The 26,083-nt window shown below is 35.8% G+C and overlaps 2 protein-coding genes across 11 annotated transcripts in view; one reads left to right on the top strand and one right to left on the bottom strand.

Annotated features, from left to right (window-relative positions):
- LRRC40 (leucine rich repeat containing 40) overlaps positions 1-4,615 on the bottom strand; it is a 42,356-nt gene extending 37,741 nt beyond the window's left edge. Inside the window, exon 1 of the mRNA XM_006205409.4 lies at positions 4,418-4,615. Coding sequence (XP_006205471.1) covers positions 4,418-4,571 — 154 coding nt within the window. The 5' untranslated portion in view covers positions 4,572-4,615. The remainder of the gene's footprint in view (positions 1-4,417) is intronic.
- Positions 4,616-4,682: 67 nt separating this feature from the next.
- Positions 4,683-26,083, top strand: part of SRSF11 (serine and arginine rich splicing factor 11) — a 38,438-nt gene continuing 17,037 nt past the window's right edge. For 4 of the 10 annotated variants that reach the window (XM_072974208.1, XM_072974206.1, XM_072974205.1 and 1 more), the window contains exons 1-4: positions 4,683-4,791; positions 15,101-15,316; positions 21,207-21,340; positions 25,093-25,202. In XM_072974208.1, the coding sequence (XP_072830309.1) occupies positions 15,123-15,316; positions 21,207-21,340; positions 25,093-25,202 (438 nt within the window). In that variant the 5' untranslated portion in view covers positions 4,683-4,791; positions 15,101-15,122. Of the gene's footprint in view, positions 4,792-15,097; positions 15,317-21,206; positions 21,341-21,365; positions 25,203-26,083 lie in introns of those variants that run through there. The other 6 variants (XM_072974209.1, XM_072974207.1, XM_072974204.1 and 3 more) reach the window with 4 other exon arrangements.

The raw sequence follows: 26,083 nt of genomic DNA, 5'->3' as shown, positions 1-26,083 counted from the left end.
TTTTATAATACGAACAAGTAGACTTCCCTGGATTTCAGCATACTAAAAATTAAGTGTTTACCTCAAGATTCTGCCATTACCTATGGATTAAGGTGTGTTCCTCGTGCTTTCATTCCTAAGAACTGTTTAAGAGGTAGGCTTGTTTTGATGGTCTACTTATCTGGAAACCCAGTTTCTTTCTGAAATTATTTGTTATTAAAATCTGGACACTGGTTAATTCTTATTAGCTGTTTAGAATATGACAGTAAATTGCACTAAGACAAGTAGGAGTCAAAACACAGAGTTAAGCTAAATAGTAAAGCAGAACATGGTTAATATAGGTATAAGGATGGTTATTTAAAATCTTGGTAAATACATAGTTTATGTTACACTTTTTATCCTGTCACAACAAACTGTATATACAGAATATTGCAAATTCTCATTATCCTACAACAGACAACATGACATCTTGAGGGCTAGGAGTCCTAGACCTATTTACTTAATTCCATAAATGGAAACTAACCAAACTGCTCTCTTCAAGATAAGGAAGGATAGCCTTACACACATAATTCTTTTCCAAATAATATGGTTTTCAAACCAAATTAATTGGCTTATTTAATAAATTAACCACTTACCAATTTTCCTGTCAGTCAACAATGTGGTTTCCTTTAGAATTTTACAGTATACTTTTGTTCTGAACTATGGTATCTCTTACTCTCACTCATTTTTTTGATGAATCACCGCAAAACATTCCTACATGACTGTACTGCCATGATCATGCAAGCACAAGGCAACAATCAATACTCCGTCTTCAATTCTACTTTCATTTTATCTGGTGCAATGAAAAAGAGCTGCAATATCTATGTTGAACAAACAATGATATATCCCCATGTTGTTGCTCATAAAAAGAGCTGCCACTTAAAAATTTCCAGAATATTTCTAATATTCTTCTTTGAAGTTGGTTATTATTAATTATTTTGTTTAGGTATACCTTTCTAAGTAAGTTATGGAACTGAAACTCAGAATGATGACTTTAAAACAGCCAACAATATTTGGATATTTAAGTAAATTACAGTATTCATAAGACAGACTATTAAAGAGTCATTAAAAATAATCAGATTTTTCAAGTGACCTTTAAAGATGTACAAATAGAAGCCTAAAAAGGACTCAGTACAATTCCAAATTTGTTAAAAATAAAAAACAGAAGGCAAATAAATGTACATATTCACAAACCAAAAAAAAAACCGATTAAAAAACCTACAAAATATCAATAGTGATAACCTTGGATAGTTACTTTTAATTTTTTATGCTTTCTATAGATTCTACTTTTCCTAGAGTAGACATAAAGGTTTTATAATGAGGAAAAAAATAAATAGTATTTTCACAAAAGAACTAGGACCTAGTTCCTTCACAAAGTAACTAGAAAAGAAAGCATCTAAAAACCCTCAAGAGTACACAGATTTCAGTTATAATAAAAATTAATCTGCACTGGTTACCAGTTAACAACCCCATCTGGTTAATAAAACATCTCACTGCTTTTAGAAGTGACAACGTTAAGAATCCATTGCAGGAGGCAATCATTTAAGAATAAGAATCAACAGAATTTTAACTGTTTCTTGTTATATACGTCAAAATTAAAGGCAAGGTTCTATTTTTCCAGTGTAGAAATAATGGACATGACTACACTTTACAAATACATTTATATGATAGTAAAATATGAAGGAGGAAAGAAAGACTTGGAGTATACAGTCAGCCCTCTGTATCCTTGGGTTCTGCATCTGCAGATCCAACTGACTGCAGATCAAAAATATTTAGGGGGGAAAAATCCACAAAGTTTCTAAAAGCAAAAAAAAAAAAAGGCACTACTAGATTTTTACCCAAATGAATTGAAAACTTATGTCCACACAAAAACCTGAAAACGAACAGCAGCTTCATTCATACTGCCAAAAACTGGCAACAACCAAGATCTCCTTTGAAAGGTAAATAGAGAAATAAAATGGTACATTCATACCATGGAATATTATTCAGTGATAAAGCTACTCCAATTATATGACATGTTGGAAATGGCAAAACTACAGAAAGAGTAAAAAGATGAGTGGCAGCCAGGACTTCAGGAGGAACAGGGTAAGGAATAAATAGGTAGAGCTCAGGTGATTTTTAAGGCATAGAAAATATTCTATACGATACTGTAATGGTGGATACATGTCATTATGTATTTGTCAAAACTCAGCAAACTGTATAAGACTATAAGTGATCAGTAATGTAAAAAAATGGACTTTAATTAATAACAATGTATCAATATTGGTTAATCAGTTGTAAAAAATGTACCACATAATGCAAGATGTTAATAATAGGGAAAAATATAAGCTAGGGAGGGGGGTATATGAGAACTCTGTACTATCTGTTCAATTTTCTGTAAACCTAAAACTGTTCTAAAAAGATTTTAAGTTTGCTTGTTTGGGGGAAAGACAATTTTTTCTTATTGTCATTGTTGTTAAACCATGGGATTCCGAAAAGAGACGGGAGGCCTTATTGTAGACACTTGGGGGAAAATTTCAAAAAGCTTTTGTATGTTGTACTAAGAACTTTATACTGAATCTTGTGGGCTATGGAGAATCGTTAAATGTGAGTGACATTATAAGATCTATGTTTTGGAAAGATAATTTTTGATAGCAACATTGATTTAAAGGGTGAGATTTAAAACAAGAAATCCAAGAAACCACTTAGGAAGCTACTGCGATAAAGCAATAGCCAATATTTACTGTGTATTTTTTATGTACCAAGCATTTTATGTGTATTATCTCATTTAGACCTTAGTAGATCCTATTATTATTATCACGTTTTAAATGAGAAAATAAAATACAGGACGGTAAGCATCTCAAAGTTACATGAGCAAAGATATGGAGATAAGAAGCATGACCGCCATAATGGACTATGTGAATAGTTCAGAACTACAGCGGTTTGAATTTCAAAGGCTGAGTGACAGATGAAATTGAAGGTTACAATTAGATTAAAAAAAAACTTTTATCTTATGGTAACAAGGATTCCTTTTTGAGATATAAGGTATAAATACCATATAAATATCATGTGTCTCTCCCGTTTACATCTTTTCTCTCCTTTGACATCATTTACTGAGTACCTAGTATGTACCAGATAATGTATTAGGCTCTGTTTATACAATAATAACCTAAACAGCCCTAATCCACGTGATCATGGAGTTAAGAGTCAAAATTCATTTGCTCCCTGAAACTTTAATAGACTAAACCAACAGGTCCAATCATTAAGTACATTCCAGCACCCACTTAGTATCTGGGAATATTCATTTACTTATGCCTTCCACAAATGTTTAATAAGAATCTACTATGTACCAAACACATTTTGAATGCTAGGGATATAACAATGAACAAAACAATTAAAAAACAGGTTAGAGAATACAATATTCACAATGGTATTTACATAGGTAGTTAGGAAGGGCCTACCTGAGCAGAGTCCAACAGGAAGTAAGGAGTGAAACTTAATCAGGTATCAGATAACGAGTTCCAGGCTTTGGGAAAAGTAAGTGTATATATACATTCTCACTGATTAAAAGCTTTTCCAGGTAGAGCAGAGATTTTTATCATATATCCTTTCATTCATTCAATCAGTATTTGTTTGCATGGTCAATTTTATACATAGCACAATAAAAAAGCAATCCTTAGAAGGTAATGGAAACTTTTAATCCCATATAGCTTAAAACCTGAATATAAGTAGAGGAAAACATTACAGGAAGAATGGCATAGTCTCTCTCTCTCCCCTGCTTGACACGCCCTCCATTGCACAACAGATAACTGGAAGAGCATCTGACAATTATTCATTCATGGTATCCAGATTGTTGATTTTGATCTCGCTAGATTTTTCAAGATGGTCCCAAATTCATTGTATGATCTCTACCTTGACCCTGAATTTAGGAAATATGATCATTACTCCTTGTATTTAGGATTCTGTCCAGCTGCAAACAGAAAAGAGTCTTGACAGCGAACAGCGGCATTCACTCTAAATTCACAAAGGAGCAGATAAAATACAGAATTTTAGCGTTGATAAGTGCCCGAAGAGATTAAACTAAGAGGGGGAACAGAGGGCCAAAGAAAGGCATTTGCCCTTCATTTGTTGTTTATACCATAGAATGTGGAAATCCCAGAATGTGGAAATCCAGAAAGTGTCCCGTTTAAATTTTGGCTATATTCCTAGCACAGTCCCTGCATCAAAGATTCCGGGAGCGAAAGTAGGAACCAAACCAGCTGGCCGACGCAGTGCAAGTGTGATGAGTGCCTGAGTCTGAGCACGCGATCCGGGCTAGCAGCCTGGGGCAAAGGTGGCCAAAGCCAGAGGAAAGGGAGGCTACCCAGGGCAAGTGCTTTCTGACAGGACGCACAATCAGGGGCGTACCTCTGGATCTTACCTTCACTGAGGTTGCGGCCCGACAGGTTTAACTGGCCGCTCTTCCTCGCCGCCTTTAACAGTCCCTGGGGTACCGAGGCACCACAGTCTCTCCTCTCAGCTCGGAAACCCGCTCGGGGTTCCCGCTCGGTTGCTCGATTCAGCCGCCGCGACATGTTCAAACCCCGGAGACTAGAAGCAGAGCCCCGCCCGTGACGCTTAAAGGCGGCGCCGCTGGGCCGCCCCGCCCCTGCCGGGAGCGCGCGCTCCGTGCGCCGGGCCTTCGCTGTGGCGGCGCGGCTCAGATGTCGTCACCGCCAGCGCCTGGGGCAGGAGGACAGAGGAGCCCTTCCCGTTGCCGGTGCCGGCCTTGTGTCCTGGAATTACTTCGCTCAAGTAAGTGCGTTTAACGAGCGGAAGAGGGATTTTGAGTTTACTGTGTGCACTGTTACTGCGATTCCAACCTTGAATGTGCTCCCGCCGCGGCCAGGGTGCCAGGAAAGGATAACCTTTTCTGCTCCCCTCGCCTGGCCGGAACGTGGGCCTTGACTAAAACTTGAGACCTGGGCGCGGTCTGCAGCCTCTCTGGACCCCAGCCTAGGTTTGTCGCTTGTGGTGCTGGCGCCCGACCTCCGTTCCGCGTAGGAAGTAAAAGCAATTTTCTGTTCTGTGGCCCTATGCTCCGACTCTTAGAATTAGTGCGCCTTGCTTGTTGTATGGAGTTTATATCCCAGCATAGGAGGTAGTGTGAAATGGAAGGATTGGCAACAGAGAAGGGAAAAAAACATTTATTATTTTATAATAAATGTTCTTTCTGCCCGACCGTTTAGGGGAGACAAGTGGAAGCGCGAGCCTTAGAGTAGCGAAAACAGCTTGTACTTCGGAGCTGGAACGATAGAAGTTCGAATCCCAGCTTCTCTGTAGCTTACAAGCCATGTTACTTTGGGCAGTTTACTTGACCATTTTTAAAGCTCACTCCTTTTTAATTAATTTAGGGATAATCATTCCTATGTCATTTGGCTTTTTAAATAATTAAATGCAGATGAAGTTTTAAATATTCAGTTCAAAGTAGAAGATGAAAATCTTGTTCAGTAAATCGATTATCTTGGAAAGTTAGTTTCTGTCAGAAATGTACGGCTTTAATGAGTCATTTAACAATTAATAACTCATCATCTTTAGTATTATCTTGGGTGCTAGAGTTTTCTTTTGCCTGAAAAAGTGGTTTTCTTTTAAAAAGCTTACACTGGGAATTATCCTTCTAACCCTTCATCAAGCAGGCTGCGGGGGTCGTTTGGGTATTTGAAATGTAAGATGACGACCCACAGACAAATTCTGCAGCACACACAATTTTGGCTGAATCCGGGTTCTTGCCAACCGAAAAATTCTGTTTGTAACCCCACCCTAGGTCTTTTTTTCCTTAGTTCTGTAGAGACCTTTGCATTAAAAATGAACAGCAGAGGAGTACCGGTAATTACACTACCAGTCACGCAAAGAGTTGATAGTAAAGTAAGGACCATACCAGTTTTTGCAAGGTCACTAATACCACCCCCCCAAGTTTGACTTGATAATAAACATTGTAGTTACTTTATTGACCCCTAAGTACCAGGCTCAGTGCTGATAATACCTCTTTTACTATCTCTTAATTAGCACAGTGACCAATTTTACAGGTGAAGAAATTGAGGCTAAGAAGGATTAAGAAACTTGCCGAAGGTCACAAATTTCTCTATAAGTGATATGACCTGACATTTGAACCTAGATCTCTCTAAAACCTTTCCTGATAATTATGATTTGTATAGTGGCTTTTATTTCATCATTTTCAACTTGCTCTTGTCCCTGAACCGTTTAAGGGACATTTCAATTATGTTTTAAAAGATACTTATTTATTCGAGAAAACCCTTTTTCTCTTTTGTAGGATGTGACAGCGTACCTTTGGAGGATTAATTGCCTAAGTATAAAATTTTACAGTAGCCACTTCTCCCCCACAATAGATTCTTCTTTCGTTCAACATTTTTTTTTTAATTACAGGCAAGGTGTAGTTTTTTTCATCTGTGCTTCTACCTAACGTTAAATATTTCATTATTGACATTTAATTATAGCATTGTGTTGAAATATTGTTGCATTTCATATAAGAGAAGTATATCCTGTTTATGGCAAAGTAATTCCGAAAAATCCAGGAGCTTGCACTTGTGGTCAACGTCAATAGATATAAACTGACGTGTAAAAAATTTACAAGTATGTATCTATAGTACACTGTGTGTTGTACCTGTGTAGCAAGTGCAGATGGAGCAAGTGAGGGTGAGAATTATTACCTCAAGCAATCGGGAAAATTATGTGTTTTATCTCAAATTGATGGAAACTGAAAGCTTATCAGCTTGAATTGGGCTTTATGAGAAACTGTAGTTGTGTATAGTTATATTCATGGGAATTAGCATTGTATATCAATTGTATAACTTACAAAAGAATGCATTACAAACAAAAAACCCAACTGTTTTTTCAACATGAGCATTTCAGGTAAAGTATTTGCTTTTTTTAAAAAAATGAACTATTACAATAGTATAAAATGGGTATCTCCTGTGTAGGGATTGGCGCTTACTGCATAGCTACCTTTTGTAACAGAATTTGTCTAGCTACAACTTATCATATTCATCTATTAAAGTATATGGAAGTTTTCACTCTTCTAGCTTTGCTTAATGAAGACAGAAAGTGAAGAAACCAAAAATATATTGAGCCTAAGAATTACATTGACCAAAGAATGCTGTTGTATTTCAGAACGGAAAGAAAGATAGAGTGGTTTAGCACTACCATTAAAATTTAGTAAGGTCTTCAAACATGGCTGTGTTATTCTTATGGACATTGCTACATGTTAGACATTTTCAAGTCGAAAGGTACAATTGATAAGATGAATTTATTCAGACAAATCAAGAAATTGTGGTAAGGGAAGAAGGCATTTGTGCTGATTTTTCAAGCACTTTTTAATGTTATCAAGAGCCAGGTGAATTTGATCGCAGACATTTCTAGGAAGTTTTCTTTTTCTGTAAAATAACAGATTTAGATTTAGCCTATATTGAATCAGTATAATGTTTATCTTTCAGAATATTGCCCTATCCATGAGATGGGCTATTTTATGATAAAGTTACCTGTTGAGAGAGCATTTTACTTTTTAACACTGTCATTGACTGGAATTGTTAGACCTAACATATATTGCTTATCAAATATTTTTTGAGTTGAATTTTTTACATTCTCATATACTTACTACTCAAGTTTTCTTTCTTTTTGTCCTTGGTCTATCAATAAGTTGCTTTGAATTATCAAAATTGAGGGCAAGATTATATCGGATATGGTCTTTTCATGTTTTAAATATTCAACTGTAAAGGTTTTTGTTACATATCTTTAGTTTCCTTTAAAAATTTCATTTTGCACGTGTATTTTCCACTTAGGCATATAACTGCCAACTTTTAAAAGTATTCGGTAGAAGACATCTATACCATTTCCTGGAAGACAGAACATATTTTGCATATGTTTCTGCATATCTGTATTTTGCATACATAGTTTCGAATGCAGCTTTGAATTGTATTTTGTTGTTGGGTTTGTGTGTGGTAATTTCTTCTGGAGACAGTGCATTTTATTTTAGATTATTCATTTGTATATCCTTTGTATGTTCCCTGTGCTTCTGTTTCTTACTTTTAAGTCAGGAAGCAGTGAGCTTGCTCTAGGAGGTTTAATATTTGATATAAATTGTTAGTCTTCTATTTTTACTTTCAGTGCAAAAGAATTATGGTCCACTAGCTTTAGGAATATATCATTTTCATTTCCCTCTTACAAAAAGGAACAAAATGAACATGAAAACCTGAAATCTGTCATCATGCTTCCTTTGCAGCAGCAGCTTAAAGAAGGGGCATCTAATAAAAGTATTTTTCACATGTTTCTTACCATTTAACAGTTTTCAAAGTATTTTCACATTTGACAATAGTGCTCTAAGGTTAGACAGAAGTATTATTCATTCATTGAAAAGAAGAGGAAGTTGAATACAGACTTTCTTGTAATGATACGTATCATTTATTGAATACCTATGTGCTGGGCACTGTGCAAGGTACTTCATATCCTTAATACTTCTAATCTTAAAAACTTTATATGATATGATAGTATCATATAAAGGAAGGAATCACATATCACATAAGGAAATTGAGGCTCACATTGGCTCATTATAGCTAGCACCTATTATAGTGGTTGAGAACATGCACAGGGGAGTGAGATGAGGAATCTCTACTTTTTACACTCATATAATTTGAATATTTAACATTTTACATTTATCATTTTATAACCTTTTTAAAAAATATGCCACAAAAAAAACCTGTTATTAAATTGTGGGGATCTTAAGTAAGAAATTCTTCTCACTATGTAAATTGATACTTATGATTCATATCTTTCATTTGAATGGTGAAGTAGGCATACCCCAAGGAGTTAGCCTAAAATAGAGTGATGGTATAAAATGGAACCCAGTTGAGCTAACTATTCACTTTATTGAAAAGTGAAAGATTTTTAATTTGTAGAGTAGGGATGATAATAGTAATTGATATTTATGTTTTCTAAGCATTTGTATTAGTATTCTCACTTCATCCTAAAAATAGCCCAGTGAGGTGGGCATTATTATTATACCCATTTTTCAGATAAGAGAATTGAAGTGCAAAGTAATGAGCCACAGTAAGATCGCAAATACCTTAACTGGTGGTAGAGCCACTTCAGTTAGACTGTAGGCCTGCATTCTCAATCACTGTGGCACCTTTAAGTGCTGGGAAGATTAAAGGACATTTTAAAAGCATTCATTTAATGTAGCTCTTCTAATTACTAAGCTGAGTACACTTTCAATTTTACCAGTTTTATAAGACTCTTTAGAAATAACTTTCCTTCATGAAGATAGTTAATTTTATAGCATAAGGGGAAAAAAAAGAACTCAAATGGTACAAATGTCTAATTCCTTGATTAGGGAACATTCTTTAATATTAAAATGCTTGAAACTATTTATTTAAAGATACATATAATTACCAGATTTTTTTTAAGGTTATGAAGCAGTCCCTCAAATGGTCTTTTCTCAGTTGAGACTCCAAAAGAATCCTACGTAACATAGAGGATAGTAGTGAGTACTTAGTACCTGGACCATCCCCCTCCAGATATTTCTGTTGACCCCATTCGGTCCAAAAGCCAAACAAATCTGTGACAAATAAATTGACTGATTTTCCAAGTCATACATATGGACCATGGCTGAGTGTACTGTGCATACAGATATAGGTAACAATATCTTAATGCTCAATCTACTTTTCCCTGTATGTTAATCATAAAAACAAATTTTTGAAAAATGGGCATGTATGGATTTTTCCCTACAATTTCAAGGTATTCACAGACCCTATGCTGTCAATTTTAAAAAATATAGAATCTCTGCTATTGATAGACAATATTAGTTAACAAAACAAGTGTTTGAAAATGAAATTAAGTAGACTTTTTTCTGTCCTGCTTTGTGTCCTTCCATCTGTCTGTCCATCAATCCCTTAATGGTAACTCATCTGTTAGTCTCTCGCCTTCATTTAGATGGAGCAGCAGAAAGGGGAGAAACGCAGAGATTAATACATTGCCTTCCCTGTCTTCAAAAAGTTTATTTGCTAGAGGGAAAGAGCTGCTTAACAATTGACTTGATAAAAGACCTGTTGCTTGTATAGATTTTCAAAATTATGTCTATTTGGAGGATTCTGGCATCTTTTCCATAGCTTGAACAAAGGTGGCTAACAGTAAAAGGTAACTTAACTTATCCAACTGGGAGCATGTTGTCCAGTGAGTTATTATACATACCTGTGTCTATTGTATCTTTTAATTGAAGAACTTCCATCTAAATACATGAGATCTTTTTCTTTTCCTTAGAAATACCTTTATTGCAGTTGTTCTTTTCTCCAGTTTTATTGAAAGATAATTGATGTACAGCACTATATAAATGTAAGTGTACACCATAACAATTACACTTAAATGCGTCTTAAAATAATTACCACAGGATTAGTTTATGTCCATCATCTCATAGATAGACAATAAGAAGAAAAAAGGCTTTGTGATAAGAACACTTAGGATTTACTCTCTTAACAACTTTCATGTATATCATACAGCACTGTTTAGTTATACATTACATCCCTATTACTTAGTTGTCTTATAATTGGAAGTTTGTACCTTTTGGCCTTCATTTCTCCTACTCCCACCACCACCTCTGATAACCACAAATCTGTTCTCGTTTTCTATGAGTTTGGGGGGTTTTTTGGTTTGTTTTTTAGAGTCCACATTTCAGTGAGATTATACAGTATTTGTCTTGCTCTATCTGACCTATTTCACTTAGCATAATGCCCTCAAGGTCCTATGTTGTCACAAATGGCAGGGTTTTCTCATTTTTTATGGCTGAGTAATATTCTGTTTTATATGTATGTATACCACAACTTCTTTATCTATTCATCTGTCAGTGAACACTCAGGTTGTTTCCATGTCTTGGCTATTGTATGTAATGCTGCTTTGAACATGGGGCTACAGATACCTCTTTGACGTAGTGTTTCCATTTCCATAGTGACTGCACAAATTTACATTCCTACCAGGAATGCACAAGGGTTCCCTTTTCTCCACATCCTCAGTATGTATCTCTTTGCCTTTTTTGATGCTAGTCATTCTAACAGGTGTGAGGTGTTTTAAAGTTCCCTGTGTATTTTAGATGGTAACCCCTTACCAGATATATAGTTTATAAATATTTCCTCCCATTCCATAGGTTATCTTTTCACTTTATTGATCATGTTCTTTGCCATACAGAAGCTTTTTCGTTAGATGTAGTCCCACTTGCTTATTTTTAATTTTGTTTCTTATACTTTAGACACCCAAAAATCATTGCCAAGTCCTACGTCAAGGAGGTTTTTTCCTGTATTTTGTTTTAGGAGTTTTATCATTTCAGGTGTTACATTTTAAGGCTTTAGTCCACTTCAAGTTAGTTTTTGTGAGTAGTGTAAGACAGAGGTTTAGCTTCATTCTTTTATACATGAGATCTTTTAGAACCTTGAGACTGGAAAGAACTAAACCTTGTTCATTATGACTGAGAGGATTGGTATTGTTCTTCAGGATTTGCATAAAGTGTAATTTTCTAATATTCTTTGACAGACTTTCCTTCCAATATCAAGCACCACTTTAAATTTTTCTTAGCAGTGTGGTGGTAGTTACAGTTCCTCACCCATGAGCAGTAGGGCCCTACTATGGGGAATTTGTTATTTTCCATATTTCAAAAGTCTATCAGAAGTCATGCACTGTAATATGCATGTATAGACCAAATATGACTTAACAGGCCAGAGTATGACTACAAAGGCCAAAATGACAGCTTATTTTATGCTTTAGATTGGAAATAGCATTGACCATTATTAGTAAGACTGGTAGTATTCATTAGTCAAATATAACTGAAAGCCTTCTCAAACCCACTCCCCAAAATGAGCTGTGGCTCTTTCCTGTGCATGCTTCTTTCACTTCACTTTCCACATGACACTGACAGGATCTTCTTAGAAGTCTCTCTCTTATATATTAACTGGGAAGCGTTTAATCTACAAAGAATGGTCTTCCTACTTTCCTTGAAAGCTTCAAAGTTATTCTTACTCCCAGGACCTTTCTGATTGACTATTTACTTTGCTTAGATTGCGCTTCCCCTAGAAATTCAAATGGCTTGCTTCCTCCTTTTAATAAGGTCTCAGCTCAGATAACACTTCCCTTGTCTCCTGTACCTATCTATTTTCAAATCTTTGTTTCTGTTTGTTGAGTTTGCCATATTGGACCTGGAATTTCATGAGATCAAGAACATTGCCTGTCTTTTTTTTTTCTGCTATATTTTAGTGGCTAGGAAAATCCTGGAAACATACTGGGTGCAGAATATTTGAAGGAATTTGTGAGTTTTTTTCTTAAAAAAAATTCTCATGATACTGGGGTTAAAGTAAATAAGATAGGCGTAATACCTGTCTCAGGTCCTGTACTTTTTATAGTCTTAATTGGAAGCCTAAATGAATCTAAAGTGATTTAAGACTAGTGTGGATTGGATATATTTGTTAACTTGTTTTGATGTATTTGTCATTTGACTTTAGCTATTTCATTTTTATGGGAAACAGACAATAATAATGCAAGGTAGTTACTTATTTAATCTATTTACTAGACCTAAAAGGATCTTCAAAATTATGATTCAGCTCCGCACTCAGCTTCTGAGTGAAATAGATTCTTAGAAATGAAGTGAAATTTCCTCAGATCACACTTAATGACAGGGTAGTATTTTAAGCCAGTCTTCTGGCTCTAAGTCACGTTGTTTTGTTTGTTTGTGTGTTTTTATTTTTGTTTTTTAGCTGCTAATGATTTGAAAAGAAAATACTCAGAAATCCTCCTTATTAGAATAAGATTCTTTTTTGCCACTCCATTTCTCCATATGGAATCATCATCTACTTGAATTTCAGTAAGTTGTATATAACCTGGCTTCTGATGATTTAAAAGATTTATCTTGGAACTATGTTTTTCTTTGGTTTGGATTTATAGTTTTAATTATGTAATATGTCAAACATACAGAAAAGTGTGGAATAAAAAGATTTCTGTGCATCTACCACAGAAAATAAAAAGATGTTAACTATTTTTTAATGACAGGCATGAATCCTGCCCATGTATTATTTGCCCTTTTACCATAGAACTTTGAAACATGCTTAACACATAGTAGGCACTTCTAGTAAGTGTTCACCTTGTCAAGTGACAAAACTAAAACAATTTAGTAAGGAGTTTGATGCTGTTTATTCAAGGGAAAACAATACATGGATTGGGAGAGTAAAGCACCTGACAAGCAATGGAGCACTCTTCCCAAGGGATTTTGGGCATGAGGGAGTTTTATAGAGTGTTAAAAGAGGCATTGGTCAGGAAGTAAAGAATTTCCTAATCAGCCTAGCGGGTCCTATTTTCTAGAGCAAGGTAAACTTGCTTAAGCTGAGTTGGGAGATTGCAATTTGTGTATGTTAGGTTTCCTTAACAGGTGTTTCCTGTAAATGCAGGCTGATTTGTGTTTAGATTTGTTACGTGGGCTGGGCCACTCTGGTGGCCTCCATTTGTCAGTTACATATGTCTGATTCAAAATAAGAAAATAAATTATCTGATGTGTTCTATATTCACAGATACAGATTTATGAATGACATGCAGTTAGTTTTAGTTTGTAATTTTGCTAGGCTGACAGTCATCCAACCCATTTGTCTGTATAACAACTAGCAGAAATGACTTAACTAGTAAGTAAACCTAGCCAATTGGATCTACATCCAAATCTCAATAACTTCGGTTTCTATTCTTTCACAAATTACACCCTCTGTTGCATTATTCCATAGAGGTATTTACTACTCAAAATATTCTACAAGGCCTCAGGTTTTGGCATCCAGAAATATTCAGGGTCAAGTAAATTATTTAATAATTGCCTTAGAATAAATGACACTGTCATTAAGACACATTGTGCATGTTTTCAGCACATTTATTAAGCATTGACTATGTGACAGACATAGTGCTAGGTCTTAAACTGACCCAGAAAACTCACAGCTTTGTAAGAGATACATGCCAAAGTAACAAATATATGTACCTCTTGTTGAGCAGAAAGGAGGAAGCCCTCACTGCAGAATTTGTGGCAGTGAGGCAAGGAAAAGGCCCTGTGGAGGATAGCAGTTAGATAAAATGAGGGAGGTCATTAGTAACTTGTGTAACGGCACGGTGAAATGAAAGATTATCAGGTTTGGGGAACTGCAAGTCATTGGATAACACTGGATGAAAGTGGGAGAATATTTCATATGAGGTTGAAAAATTAGGCAAGGATCTTTAATTAAAAGCTTCAAAAATTATTTTATGCAAAAATATGCATGTAAATCAAGTTTTTCTGTAGAAATTTTAGATCATATACTTGAATATATTTTTAGGTGTAAAATGTTCTTTAAAGAGTAAACTTGTGAAATTAGCTTATAAAGCACTAGTAAGTACGAAGATTTTATTGACAAAGCAGATTGGTTACAAATTTAATGTCATCAAGATGTGTGTAAAGATTAAGAAAATTTTATAGTGGTGGAGAGGAAAATCTTGACAGCTAGGGGTGTAAATTTCATCAGCAGCTGGCCAAATCTGAAGATACTCTGTATAAAGAAAGAAATATCGTGGGCATTTTTAATAAGAATAGTTGCCAAAGTGCAGTTTTTTGCCGAGGAGTAAAGACTTGCGTTAAAGAAAAAAAAAGTTAACGGCTTCCACTCTTCGCATTAAAAAACAAAATAAAGCAAAAAATACGAGCGGAAAGGGACGGGGATGACGCCTTCCCGAGACCGCGGTCCTTCTCGCGTTTCTCTCGCTGCGGGTCTCGTTGCGAGCGTGGCTTGCTGGGCGGGGCCGCCGGTGACGCGCCCGCGCGCCGCAAGGCATTGTGGGGAACTTGGGCCGCGAGTGCGGTGGTTGGAGGCGAGGTGGGGGCGGCCGTTTGTTTTCTCGTGGTCTCGAACTCGCGCGCTGACTTCCTTCCCCCCCGGCGAGCGGCGGGGCGGAGAAACGGCGGCGACGGCAGCAGCGGCTGCAGCTTCGGACACCGTCCTGTTCCTTTCCGGCGAACCGGTTCCTCTTCCCCCTCCCTCTCACTGTTTGTTGTGTGTTTGATGTGTTAAAGCAGGAGCGAGAACGCGAGCAGCGCCATGAGCAACACTACCGTCGTCCCCAGCACTGCAGGCCCGGGCCCCAGCGGCGGGCCCGGCGGCGGAGGCGGCGGCGGCGGTGGCACCGAGGTGATCCAGGTGACTAATGTCTCCCCGAGCGCTAGCTCCGAGCAGATGCGGACCCTCTTCGGTTTCCTAGGCAAGATCGACGAACTGCGCCTCTTCCCGCCTGAGTGAGTATCGTCCACCATCACCATTTTTGCTAACTCCTCCCCAGCGTGGGCCTAACCACACCGTTTCCTAGGCCGTTGTCCGTGCTGCCCTGCGTTAGGTTGCTTTAGTGAAGGCTGGCGGTTTAAGTCTGGGTAGGCGGCCTACTAATAATGCAAAGGGGCAGGGGCAGCGTTTGGGGGATAAGGAGACAGTGACTTCTCATCTTGGGATTTTTTTTCCCTTAAAGTGCGCCAGCGTGGTCGTTCTATGGGCTCTTAAAGCAATACAGACTACCCACTATATGTATTTTTTAGAAACGTTCATCTCCTTTATAAAAAATGAAATGTTTCTTTTGAGTTCTTCGAAGATTATTCATTTCTGTGTTAACTTTATGTTGAACTTTGTGGGCTGCTGTTCGCTTATTGATAAATACTGTTCAGTGATCCTGGCCCGGTGAACATAATTCAGAGTTAATACTCTTTTTGACAGACAATTCAGTGAGCTTCAGTAGTTTTTATAATGACAAAATGAGTTAACAGCTGAAACCTAGGGTTTTCCTTTGTTTAAATAATGTACACATTTGTGAGATTTCAGAATTGCTCCTCCGAGGGAATTTTATAGTGTTAAATTTTAAAATTTAGAGTGTATGTCTTTTTGTTTTTATCCTATTGTCTCATTTCTTTTTTTAATCACAGAAGTATTAAATGAGTGTAATAATCGTGAAGAGAAAATGTATAGAAGCTGTGACAAGATGTGATATATATTGGAACAAAAATTTGAAACGATAAAACAGTTGTGTGCTCTCTGGGAAGAGTGAAAATTCAAATTTTATTGTCAGTGGCTATTCAGTATCCGCTGAATTATGAGACTTTTATGATGTCACTTAAGTACTAAACAGGAAATTGGAATCCTCAAGGAATCCACTTTTGTAGATGTAATAAATCATTAATCTCTGTACACTTCTCTCAAATAAGTAATAGAAATTGATCATAACTGTTATTAAGTGTTAACTATATTTTATCAGTTTCTACTTTAAAAGAATTTCAAATGATTGTTAGTGTTTTCAAATGTTGTGTTGTCTTTAATTTTGGTGTTAATATGCATGTGGAGAGAGGTTTCAGAGTTATTAATTTACATGAAAGTGTAGAATTCTGGAACCAAACATGCTTTTGTTACAGTATTTTGAACAGAAATTTACTTTGAGAATGAAGGACAAATAGCTTTCATAATAGGAACACACAGAAATGGCTTTTGGCTGTTATTTTCTCTCAACATACCATTTGTTACTGTTAGTAAAATTAATAAACAGTGAAATGGCGGAAAACAAAAATGACACATCTGATTATTATTGTTTACTTAATTGTAATCCTGTTAAAGTATTTGAGATATTAGACTTACTTATGAAAAAATTATTTCCAATCCTACAAGTCGTTAAGAATATAGTTGCTGACTTTAAAATGTTTTATTTTGAAAATGTTCTCTTTATGCTTTTATAAATAGATGACAAAGAAAGGTGTAGGTAATTTACTGGTTATTCTTTTACGTTAATGTATGGTCCATGCTTTAGAGGGAGTTGTGAACCAGAGTCTGGCATTTTGCTCTGTAGGGAAAGGAGTGGTTCCATCAATAACCAGGATCACTGTATGCACCAGGCAGTGTGATCTGGGTGCTGTGCATTAAGAGGATTCCTTTCCCTATATTGGGAAGAAGAGATAAATATTGACACATTTTTGTTCTTTGATTCCTTCATATATGCTCCCACGTAAAGATCATTTTCTCTTCTGAAAATGTACAAAGTTACAAGATAGTGAATGTTGCATTACCTCAGTGACTTTTCCAGTTTGAATAGTATGAATGTAGATGCTTACTTTTCATTTAATGTTGGCTTTTGGTTTTGTTTTGTTTTTACTAATTTAAGTCTCAATAGCTTATCTGACCTGCACAATTTGGAAATACTATATGACAGTGTATTTAAGGTGGCTACAGTTTTCAACAGTAGCTTGCTGGGGCCAATGTACTGTAGAGTCCTGATAGTCTAAAGGGGTTGGTTCATCATTCCAAAATTTTTTCCAAAAATTTACTCTTATAGAGTAAGATTGAATAGCTCAGATTATGTAAAATTCTACTGATTGTAAGCACATTTGCTATTTGAATTTTTTATGGGTGCGTGGGTATATTTTTCCCAAAAGTCATTCATATCCACCTAGAACTCTTATCCCTAGATATGCCCCTGGCGTGCTTGCTTCCTTTTGTTACTCCAGTGTCACCTAATCACCCTATACAAAAATACAACACCCCTGCTCCCTGCCTTCTCTGTTCAACTTAACTGCTTTTCCTCTGTCACCAACTGACAAGTTTAACTTCCTCTTCTAGAATATGAATTCGCTTGGGGTTATCGCCATCACCTGAGGTGCATTTTTAAAGTACCTTATATGACTAAGCCCCAGACCACACCAACTGAAACTCTAATGTCAGTTCTAAATACCTGTTTCAGGGGAGAAATTCCTGGAATCTGGTATTTTCAGACATTGCAGTGACAACCTCTTCAAGAAGGTTTCTCCCTTTGTTTCATTATTAAATCCATCTATTTCTTGGTTCTTTTAAGCCAGAAATCGTTGGAATGTGATTTCACCCGGTAATAATATGCTCTTTCTTCACAAGAAATAGTATTCTATACCCCTCTTCAGTGTTACTAACCCTACCTACAGCTATCTGAAAGCATCTGTCAGTGTTCCCTCATTCTTCCTTTTTAAAAGAAAAAGTTACTTTGGATTCTAGTTTTTACTAAAATGCATATTGGAAATTCAACGTTGTTTCTCTATTGTATGCTCGATGCTTCCTATTTTATCTTGCTCAGTCCTTACAAATCCAGAGGAGGAAGGCATTTTACCCTGTTTTACAAGTGAGTGAACTGAAATTCACATAGGTTGTTTTGTATACCCACACCCCTCTACCAGTGTCAAAGCTAGTATTTGAATCCCAGTGTTGTGATTCTTCTTTACCAGTTGAACAGGATTTCCTTGATTAGCCAAGCAACTTGTGAGTGGAATCATTCTTTTGCACCTACTAGGTATTATTCAAATGTTTGGTTTTCGTGGGATTTCAGAATGGAGAATATAACCAGAACTCTTATCAGGTAATGATCCCAAATAACCACATGTTAGTTATGCAGTAACTGAAGGCTACTGTTAGTGCTGCAGATAAATTTAAATTAATTAATAACTTTTTGATGACGAAAGTAAACACTTTAACAATCATATAAGTAACTCAGTATAAGTTAGGTATGGGAGAGAACTTGGTTTACCTTTAAACATTTTTTTAATCAATGCAGCATTCTGCTGAATTTTTTAGAACTAATTAAGACAATGAGGGGAAGGGCTGTGAGGTCAACGGAGTCATTACCTTTGTCACACACTTGCCGTTTTGTTAGGCTTAGTATATGCTTTGTTTATAAGCTCAAAATTCTCTACTCAGAAATGGTTAGCACAGTGTTACAGTGGGAGTTGAAAGAATTAGCCCAAACCAGAAGTCCCTCTTCAGCAGGCACAAACATCAAGTAGGGATCTTGTTAAGAATCAGAGCCCTCCTATTAAAAAAAGAGTTTTCAGGGCTTGAGAAGGAAAAGAGAAATCTGAATTTCTTTGTTCACCGCAGAGGATTCTGAAACAACCCTTAGAAAACACTTGAAGAAACATTAGAAACAGTCCACCACCACTCTTAGGTAAAGGACAGGAGCATCACACAAGGCTCACTTTTCCCTGTTTTACTCGGTGGTTTTCAGCTGCACTGTCTCTTCTATTTTAATTCTTAAAGGACTAAAGACAATCATTTTTCCTAACGTGATTTTTACTGATTTTAACTAGGAAATGTAACAATATAATCATGGGACCAAATAGCAGTGGTTTTAAACAACCATTTAAAGTGAGGAGAGAAGAATTATTTGCCCTTTTAAATTGTCTTACTGTGACTCTCTTTTCTATGATAATAAAATTGTTCATATTGTATCTTTACCTCACGACCACTTACAGGTTTGATAGAGCTAAATAATTGCTGCACATACATGAGTGGGTAGAAAAAACATGTGAGTATTTAAGATATCCTAGTAAATAGAAATACTTTGGGAGCACGTAGGCATACTTTCCTAATTTTAAGAACCTAATATTTGATTATCTTTTTTTCTTTCAGTTAGATGGCAATAGATGGTGTCAAAGAAATGGTAGACGTTACTTTTTAAGAAACTTAAGTGCTTACTACTTACATTAGGTGTTAACATAAAATGATAGCAGCATTTGAATAGAGTTTTCTAATTTAGTGGTTAACATATATGTCAGAAAAGAAAGACAAAGGGCTGTGTAGCTTTAGTTCTAAGACTAAGGAAGCAGTGTTTTTCCACTACGCTGGGGCAGTGTAGTTAAATTTTAGACCAGTGATGCTTTCAGAAACATTCAGCAGTAAACTTCTATAAGATGTGGTAAACCATTTGGATATACATGTTGACAGCTTTGCTTTGAACCTTGATAGGAATCTGTGCTTGTGGACAGTGCCCTTAGGGAAACTTACATTAGACACTGGAATGGGTTAGAGTTCTCAGGTTGTATAGTTTCCTGTTAGTCTTCACATTATAAGAATTTTTTATTTTTGTGTTGTGTCCAAATTAATAAGAATTTTTCTTCTCATCAGCAAATACTTTTATCTGAAATACTTAATGTGACCAAATCTGATGTAATTAAATTTTATATACACATGAAAAGCTTATTTGCTTAGAAAAGTTAACAAAGACCCCCTTCTGATAACATTCAAAAATATTACAGGATTTCCCTCTTCATTTATTAAGTCTCAAGATGTGATTGGCTTGTTATAATAAAGCAGTGATTCTTTACCAAGGGCACATATTAAACTGCCAGGGAGAGTTAAAGAAGGAGGCTGCGCTCAGTACTTCATTCATCAGCGATCTTGATTTAATTGGAATATTAATTGGAATCATCCCACTGATGTCAAACAGGGATGACATGATTACTACTGCCTTAGGACATTGATTTTCAAATAGCTTTTGGTTTGGTGTTGGAGAGCAACCGATGCTTTTATTTAAATCTTTTCCTTCACGGAGAGTTTAGTGGCAAAAATTTTAAACATCCTATATTTTAAAAAAGAACAACCCTGCTCCCTACCTAATCTGTCTTTCTTAGAGCTGCCATTGCTTGCACGTTAGCAACTTGTTTTTGTTTTACATAAGAAAGCAATTGCTGAGGAAAGTGATCTTTTATTGTTCATTGAAATTTTGCCTAATAGTAAGGGGAAGGGTGCTGTTGAGTATTATCCCCACGTGTACTTAATATTTTTGCTTCTGTGGAAGTGCTCTAAGTGAGAGAGCCTTAATTATAATGTCTAGGAGTTCTAATATGCTATAGGTGAAAGGATAGGGAATTTAGTCAAGAAAACTCATTGGCTATCAAATAGATGTACTTTCCCACAATATTCTTTTGTCTCTGGAGTGGAAATTTTTCATTTTAACTCTGAAAAGTTAGCCATAATGAAAAGTTTTTTTAAGTTCAAACTAAGTATTTGGTACCTGTATTTTAAAGTGGCTATTTCTTGTATTATGAAATAAATGTTAACTGTTTTGTGGTCTGCTCAAACTCTGAGAGGTTGGTGTCTAACTGTTTTTAACTTAATACATTGTAAATTTAAACAGTGATTGTTTTTGTCTAAGTGCAATTTCTTGTCAGTTCTGTGGGTAATACTGTATTGGAAGTGTCTTTTTTTTTTTTAACTGGTTAACTAAAGTAATATACGTATTATCATGTATTTTTATGTGCCTCTTTTACTTCTGGAATGCAAATGCTGTTTGTGAATCATTCGTGTTTCAGCTGATATTTTTCTCTTCTTTTATGTTATCTGTTTATTTTTTAGTGATTCGCCTTTGCCAGTCTCATCCCGTGTCTGCTTTGTTAAGTTTCATGATCCGGACTCGGCAGTTGTGGCACAGCATCTGACAAACACTGTATTCGTTGACAGAGCTTTGATAGTCGTACCATATGCAGAAGGTTTGTGCTTTGTTTAACTACCTATGTGGGCATCCTATGATGACCATCTACCTCAGTATAGTTTTAGAGAGAGAGTTAGTAGCATGTTAAAAATTTAAGCTATTAACATTTTGAAACCCTTGTTATACTGCAGTCCATATTTTTACTTGAAGATTTTTTTTTAATTCTAAGAATTAAAAAATCAGGTGTTTTTTATAAGATATTTAACCTTTTGCATTCTTTTAAAACATTAGTAAGTTCATTTAAACCGTATCCCTAATTGTAATTCCTTAAGATACCTCTAGTTAATTTAATGTTAAGTTTTATGTAAAAGTCCTGAAGGTGAATGGTTCACTCCATGCACATTTTCACAGAAACCTTCAAATAAATGCATGATGTTATTTCTGTTTTGAATAAATGTGTGACTAGGTTAGTTTTATTTCCTTAGTGATTCCTCTTAGTGATTTCACTCACTGATAACTTAAAAAATGTATATAACCCACATTGAATTCCAGTATACCAAGGGTCGCAATGATATTGGTTTTTATGAAAGTTCAAGATTTTCTATAGCTTAGGTGCCAGATGGGCACTGGGTGTTTTGTTTTTATGCCAAAATTTCTTGTTCATTCTTGCTATATTTTCTAGAATATCTCTAAATAATAAATTCTTCTCTCTGTTATTTGTGTGTGTGATTTTTGTAGTGGAGAAGGCAAATGCAAAACTCTTCCAGATGACTGAAAAACAGTGGGTCCTCTGCAGCTACAGGGGATTCTAGACATTAACTAAAGGCCAGCAAGCACTCAAGTCCCCCAAGTGTTTTCCTGGTGTAACCATTTGTTAACTACATTTTCTCTCTTTTTACATTTTAGGCTGTTAAAGTAATTTGACAGAAAAATAATGAGCAGGGTTTTTGGATCTAAAAAAGCCACTGTGACGAGACAGCACTCTTAATTCCATTTTGTAAAATTTTCTAAGTCTTATAATCAGTTTGTTCCCAGTGTATTGCTACTTCGTTTGCTTTTTGGTAACTATAAATTTTATTCAAGGAAATCACTGAAATATGTTAAAATTACTGAATTTTATTAACGTGTATTCTGACCAGGATTTAAATGCTTTCCCCTTTCCTTGCTGAACTGGTCAGTGGAAGCAGAATCTTGATATTGTTGACTTTAGATGCTATCTTAGATCTCTGAATACTGATGTGAACATTTACACCATTCCTTGTAAACGTTGTGAAATGTCTAGTCCTTAAAACTTAGAAAAATTGCCTCTGGTTTTCTAAAGAAATTAAATTGCATTCATAGGTGGGTTAAGGCATGCTATATAATAACTACATCTATCTCCATAATATTAAAGTGTATGAACCCAATTTTAATAGTTTAAAATATATATATATGCTGGTAGACTTATGAGTTTGTTTTATATCAGTGTGACTGTTGGATAAGACTTAACCACCAAGAGAAAATTTACAGAATTCCAATTTAGGATAAGTCAAATGTAGACTTAGCTTTTGGAACAAGGGTCAAATCATGTGAGTAATGTGCAAAACATTAGTTAGCTTTTAAATTTAAAGAATTCTTACTGAGTAAGTGTTATGTCATAGTTCCCAAGCCCTGAACATAATACAGTATATCATATAACTGGCTTTCATAAGTATTTTTATGTCATGGTAATTTTTCTGGATCTGTTTTGAAAGTGAAATATTTAGGAACATATATAGAATTACAGAAACATTTAGTTCCAGAATCTATTTTTGGTGTACTTAATTACTGGTATGGTATGCTGTATTAATGTTGATAACCTCCACTAAACAACTGATGTACTCAATCCCTTTGTCACCATTCACCCTGGTTTTAGCTCTGACACGTTGGTGTTGACTCTTGGTCAGTGTTTTAGAACAATAGACACAAGGTCTACGGTAAGGAATAGTCTTAATTGGTAAAACTGAGATAGCTGGATTTGGAAGGAACTCTTAATAGTAATGGATTTGGGGATTATTTAGGTTCCTTGGTTAATGTTTGTTTCTTTTGTCTGTTTCTTTTTCTTTCGTTTCTACACATTCATGCAGTATTTCATGGTTCTATCAAAGCAGCAGTAAAAAATATACTCTTGACGCATGAAAATTAACTGGTGAGGGGCCTCATTGCTATTTTTAAATTGTAGATTTATTTTTAAATAGTCTTTTTTTAATCAGAGGATCAGATGCATGACTTTTTTTTTAATGGATGCAGATCTTCTATCAGGTGTCTCACAGTAAATTCAAGAGGATTTTAGTTTGCCAGAAATGTTACAAATGCACTAATTTGAGTAAGATGTTGATACTTAATATTATCCTCTTGAGACATAATTTTGCATGCAAAATTATCCCATAATCTTTGTAGGTTTGTTAATAATGCATTAATGCCCTATATCTAAATGATCTTCTCCCCTTCCCCCCTCCATAACTCTTGGTATCTAAATTGATGACAGCTCTGACACAAGCAAGATAACAGTGCTGTGTAGTATACATTTGTTTATATTATCGGCACTTCTCAGTTTAGGTGGAAGGAACCATTACCTTTATTTAACAGTGGTTTTTCTTTTTTGTTGTTGTGTTTTACAGTTCTTTTCCCTGGTTCAGCCTGAACTATATACCAGGCCCTGCTGAAAATACCACCCAACAGTTTTCTTCTGCAGCTTATCCAGTTTCTCTTAAGTGCCCTGTACATATTGTATGTTTTATGATGAGATGCAGTTTCTTAATATGTATTACAGAAATACTACTGGTATTTGCAAATATGTAGTTTAATTGTATATTGAACTCTCATTTTGGGGGCTTGGGCACATTAACAGATTAATCCATCTATATAGGGCTTTTGCTGTTGGATAGAATTTAAATTGTCTACATAAATATTTGTCTTAGGACCCTTAGATTTTATCTGAATACACAGATTAGGCTTTAAAAACAGACATACATGTCGTGTTTGGCTTTAGGAGTTTGGCTAAGTTAGCTTTTGAACTGACACTATGTAGCAGTATTTTTGGTACGGTTAGCATGGCACATACTGGAGCATAAAGCATTTTACTGTACAGGTAAGGAATGTGCCATGTTGTTTTACCTATTCTCTCTCTCTCTCTCACTCCTGCACACACATCCTGTGTGTATTCAGAGACCTTCAGAAACATTCATGTTCATTTTCATGAGTCAGCAAAAGCCCTACGCTTGATTCCAACAGAATATTTCCTTTACATACTTTTCTTCTCTTAATTTTACGAAATTTGTATGGTAGGTGTAAAAGAAAATCGTAGTAACTGTACCATATTATTAACCCCTAAATCAAACTTTTTTTGTCTTGTGTATCTTGATTTTTCTGTGTGCTTTATAGTGAAGCAGCCGACACGAGTCGTTGTTCATAAAACAGCTTTTGAAAGTTGAGAGCACACCCCTGGAGAACCGACTGTGCTTGCTTACGTTTGGTTCATGACTTAAAAATCGAGTACAGGTGATGAAATCTTGGCAGTGTTAACAAAAAAGTAGTGTGTATTGTGCTATTTTTTTTTTACTCTAGAAACTTAACCATTTATAGAGAAAAAGGAAACAGATTTTCACACATTGAAGTTTCATTCTGACATAAAATTAATGATAAATCATAGAAATCAAGCTTTATATTTTAGCGAACATAAGTACTTTCAACAAACTCAGGTGGTGTTTCAGGGAGACATTTTCTGGGTGTTTTTGTGTGTTTTCTGTCTTGCAAAAGAGTGTGTTCTAATGCAGGGATGTTTCTCTGCAGGAGTTATTCCTGATGAGACTAAGGCTTTGTCTCTGTTGGCACCAGCTAACGCAGTGGCAGGTCTTCTGCCTGGTGGTGGACTCCTTCCTACACCTAACCCACTTACCCAGGTATTCTGTTGAATTCTTAGAGGGTGGAGAGGAACACAGAATTGTGGATAAAGCTAAAAATACTTGAGCTTTTTAAGTGCTCTTGTGATTCTCGGTCATAACATGTTATCATGTGGTTACAGCACTGTAAAAGGCTGTACTGTAATCATAAATATTAAAAAGAATCTCTTGGAAGTTTGCATCTTAAGAACATTCTGAAAATTATATTTTATCAGTTTTGTCACCAGTTCTCAAAATAGCCTGTAAGTATGTGGGGAGGGGGGATCTCCTGAGGCATGAGATTTCTGTTGAGCATGTTGTTTAAAATGATATGTTCATTTGGCCTGGGAGGAAAAAAAAATTAAGGTGAAGTTTAATCTTTCCTTTCTTTTTTTCTTTGTTTCTTTTTTTTTTTTTTGCTCTTATCTTGGGGTTTCAGTTATTAAGAAGGTGACTTAAATTCAAGAATCTGGGTAATTTGTAGATGCCTTTGATGTATATAATTGTGTAATGACTAAGCCATTGTTAAATAGTACAGCTGATCCTTGAGTAACATCAGTTTGAACTGCTTAGATTCACTTATACGGGAATTTTTTCAGTTGAGACATAGTACGGTACAACCCAAGGTTGGCTGAATCCAGGCATGTGGAATGACAGATACGGAGGGCTGACTGTAACACTATAAAATTATAGATGGATTTTCTACTCGGGGAGTCAGCACTCCTAGCTCCTGTGCTAAGATCAACTGTTTTAACAGTATTTCAGCTGTACTCAGTAGACAGTTAAATTACAAGAGGTTTGGTACCTTGTATTTACTGAATAATAATGAAACTAGGAGAACTTTTAAGCATAATGCGTGTGGAGAAGGTCACACTGCCTCCAAACAATAGGATTTTGCATGG

Source organism: Vicugna pacos, chromosome 13 (assembly GCF_048564905.1).
Source record: "Vicugna pacos chromosome 13, VicPac4, whole genome shotgun sequence".
Lineage (NCBI taxonomy): Eukaryota > Metazoa > Chordata > Mammalia > Artiodactyla > Camelidae > Vicugna > Vicugna pacos.
The sequence above is the reverse complement of the archived record's forward strand: the minus strand, read 5'-3'. Positions and strand labels throughout refer to the sequence as shown.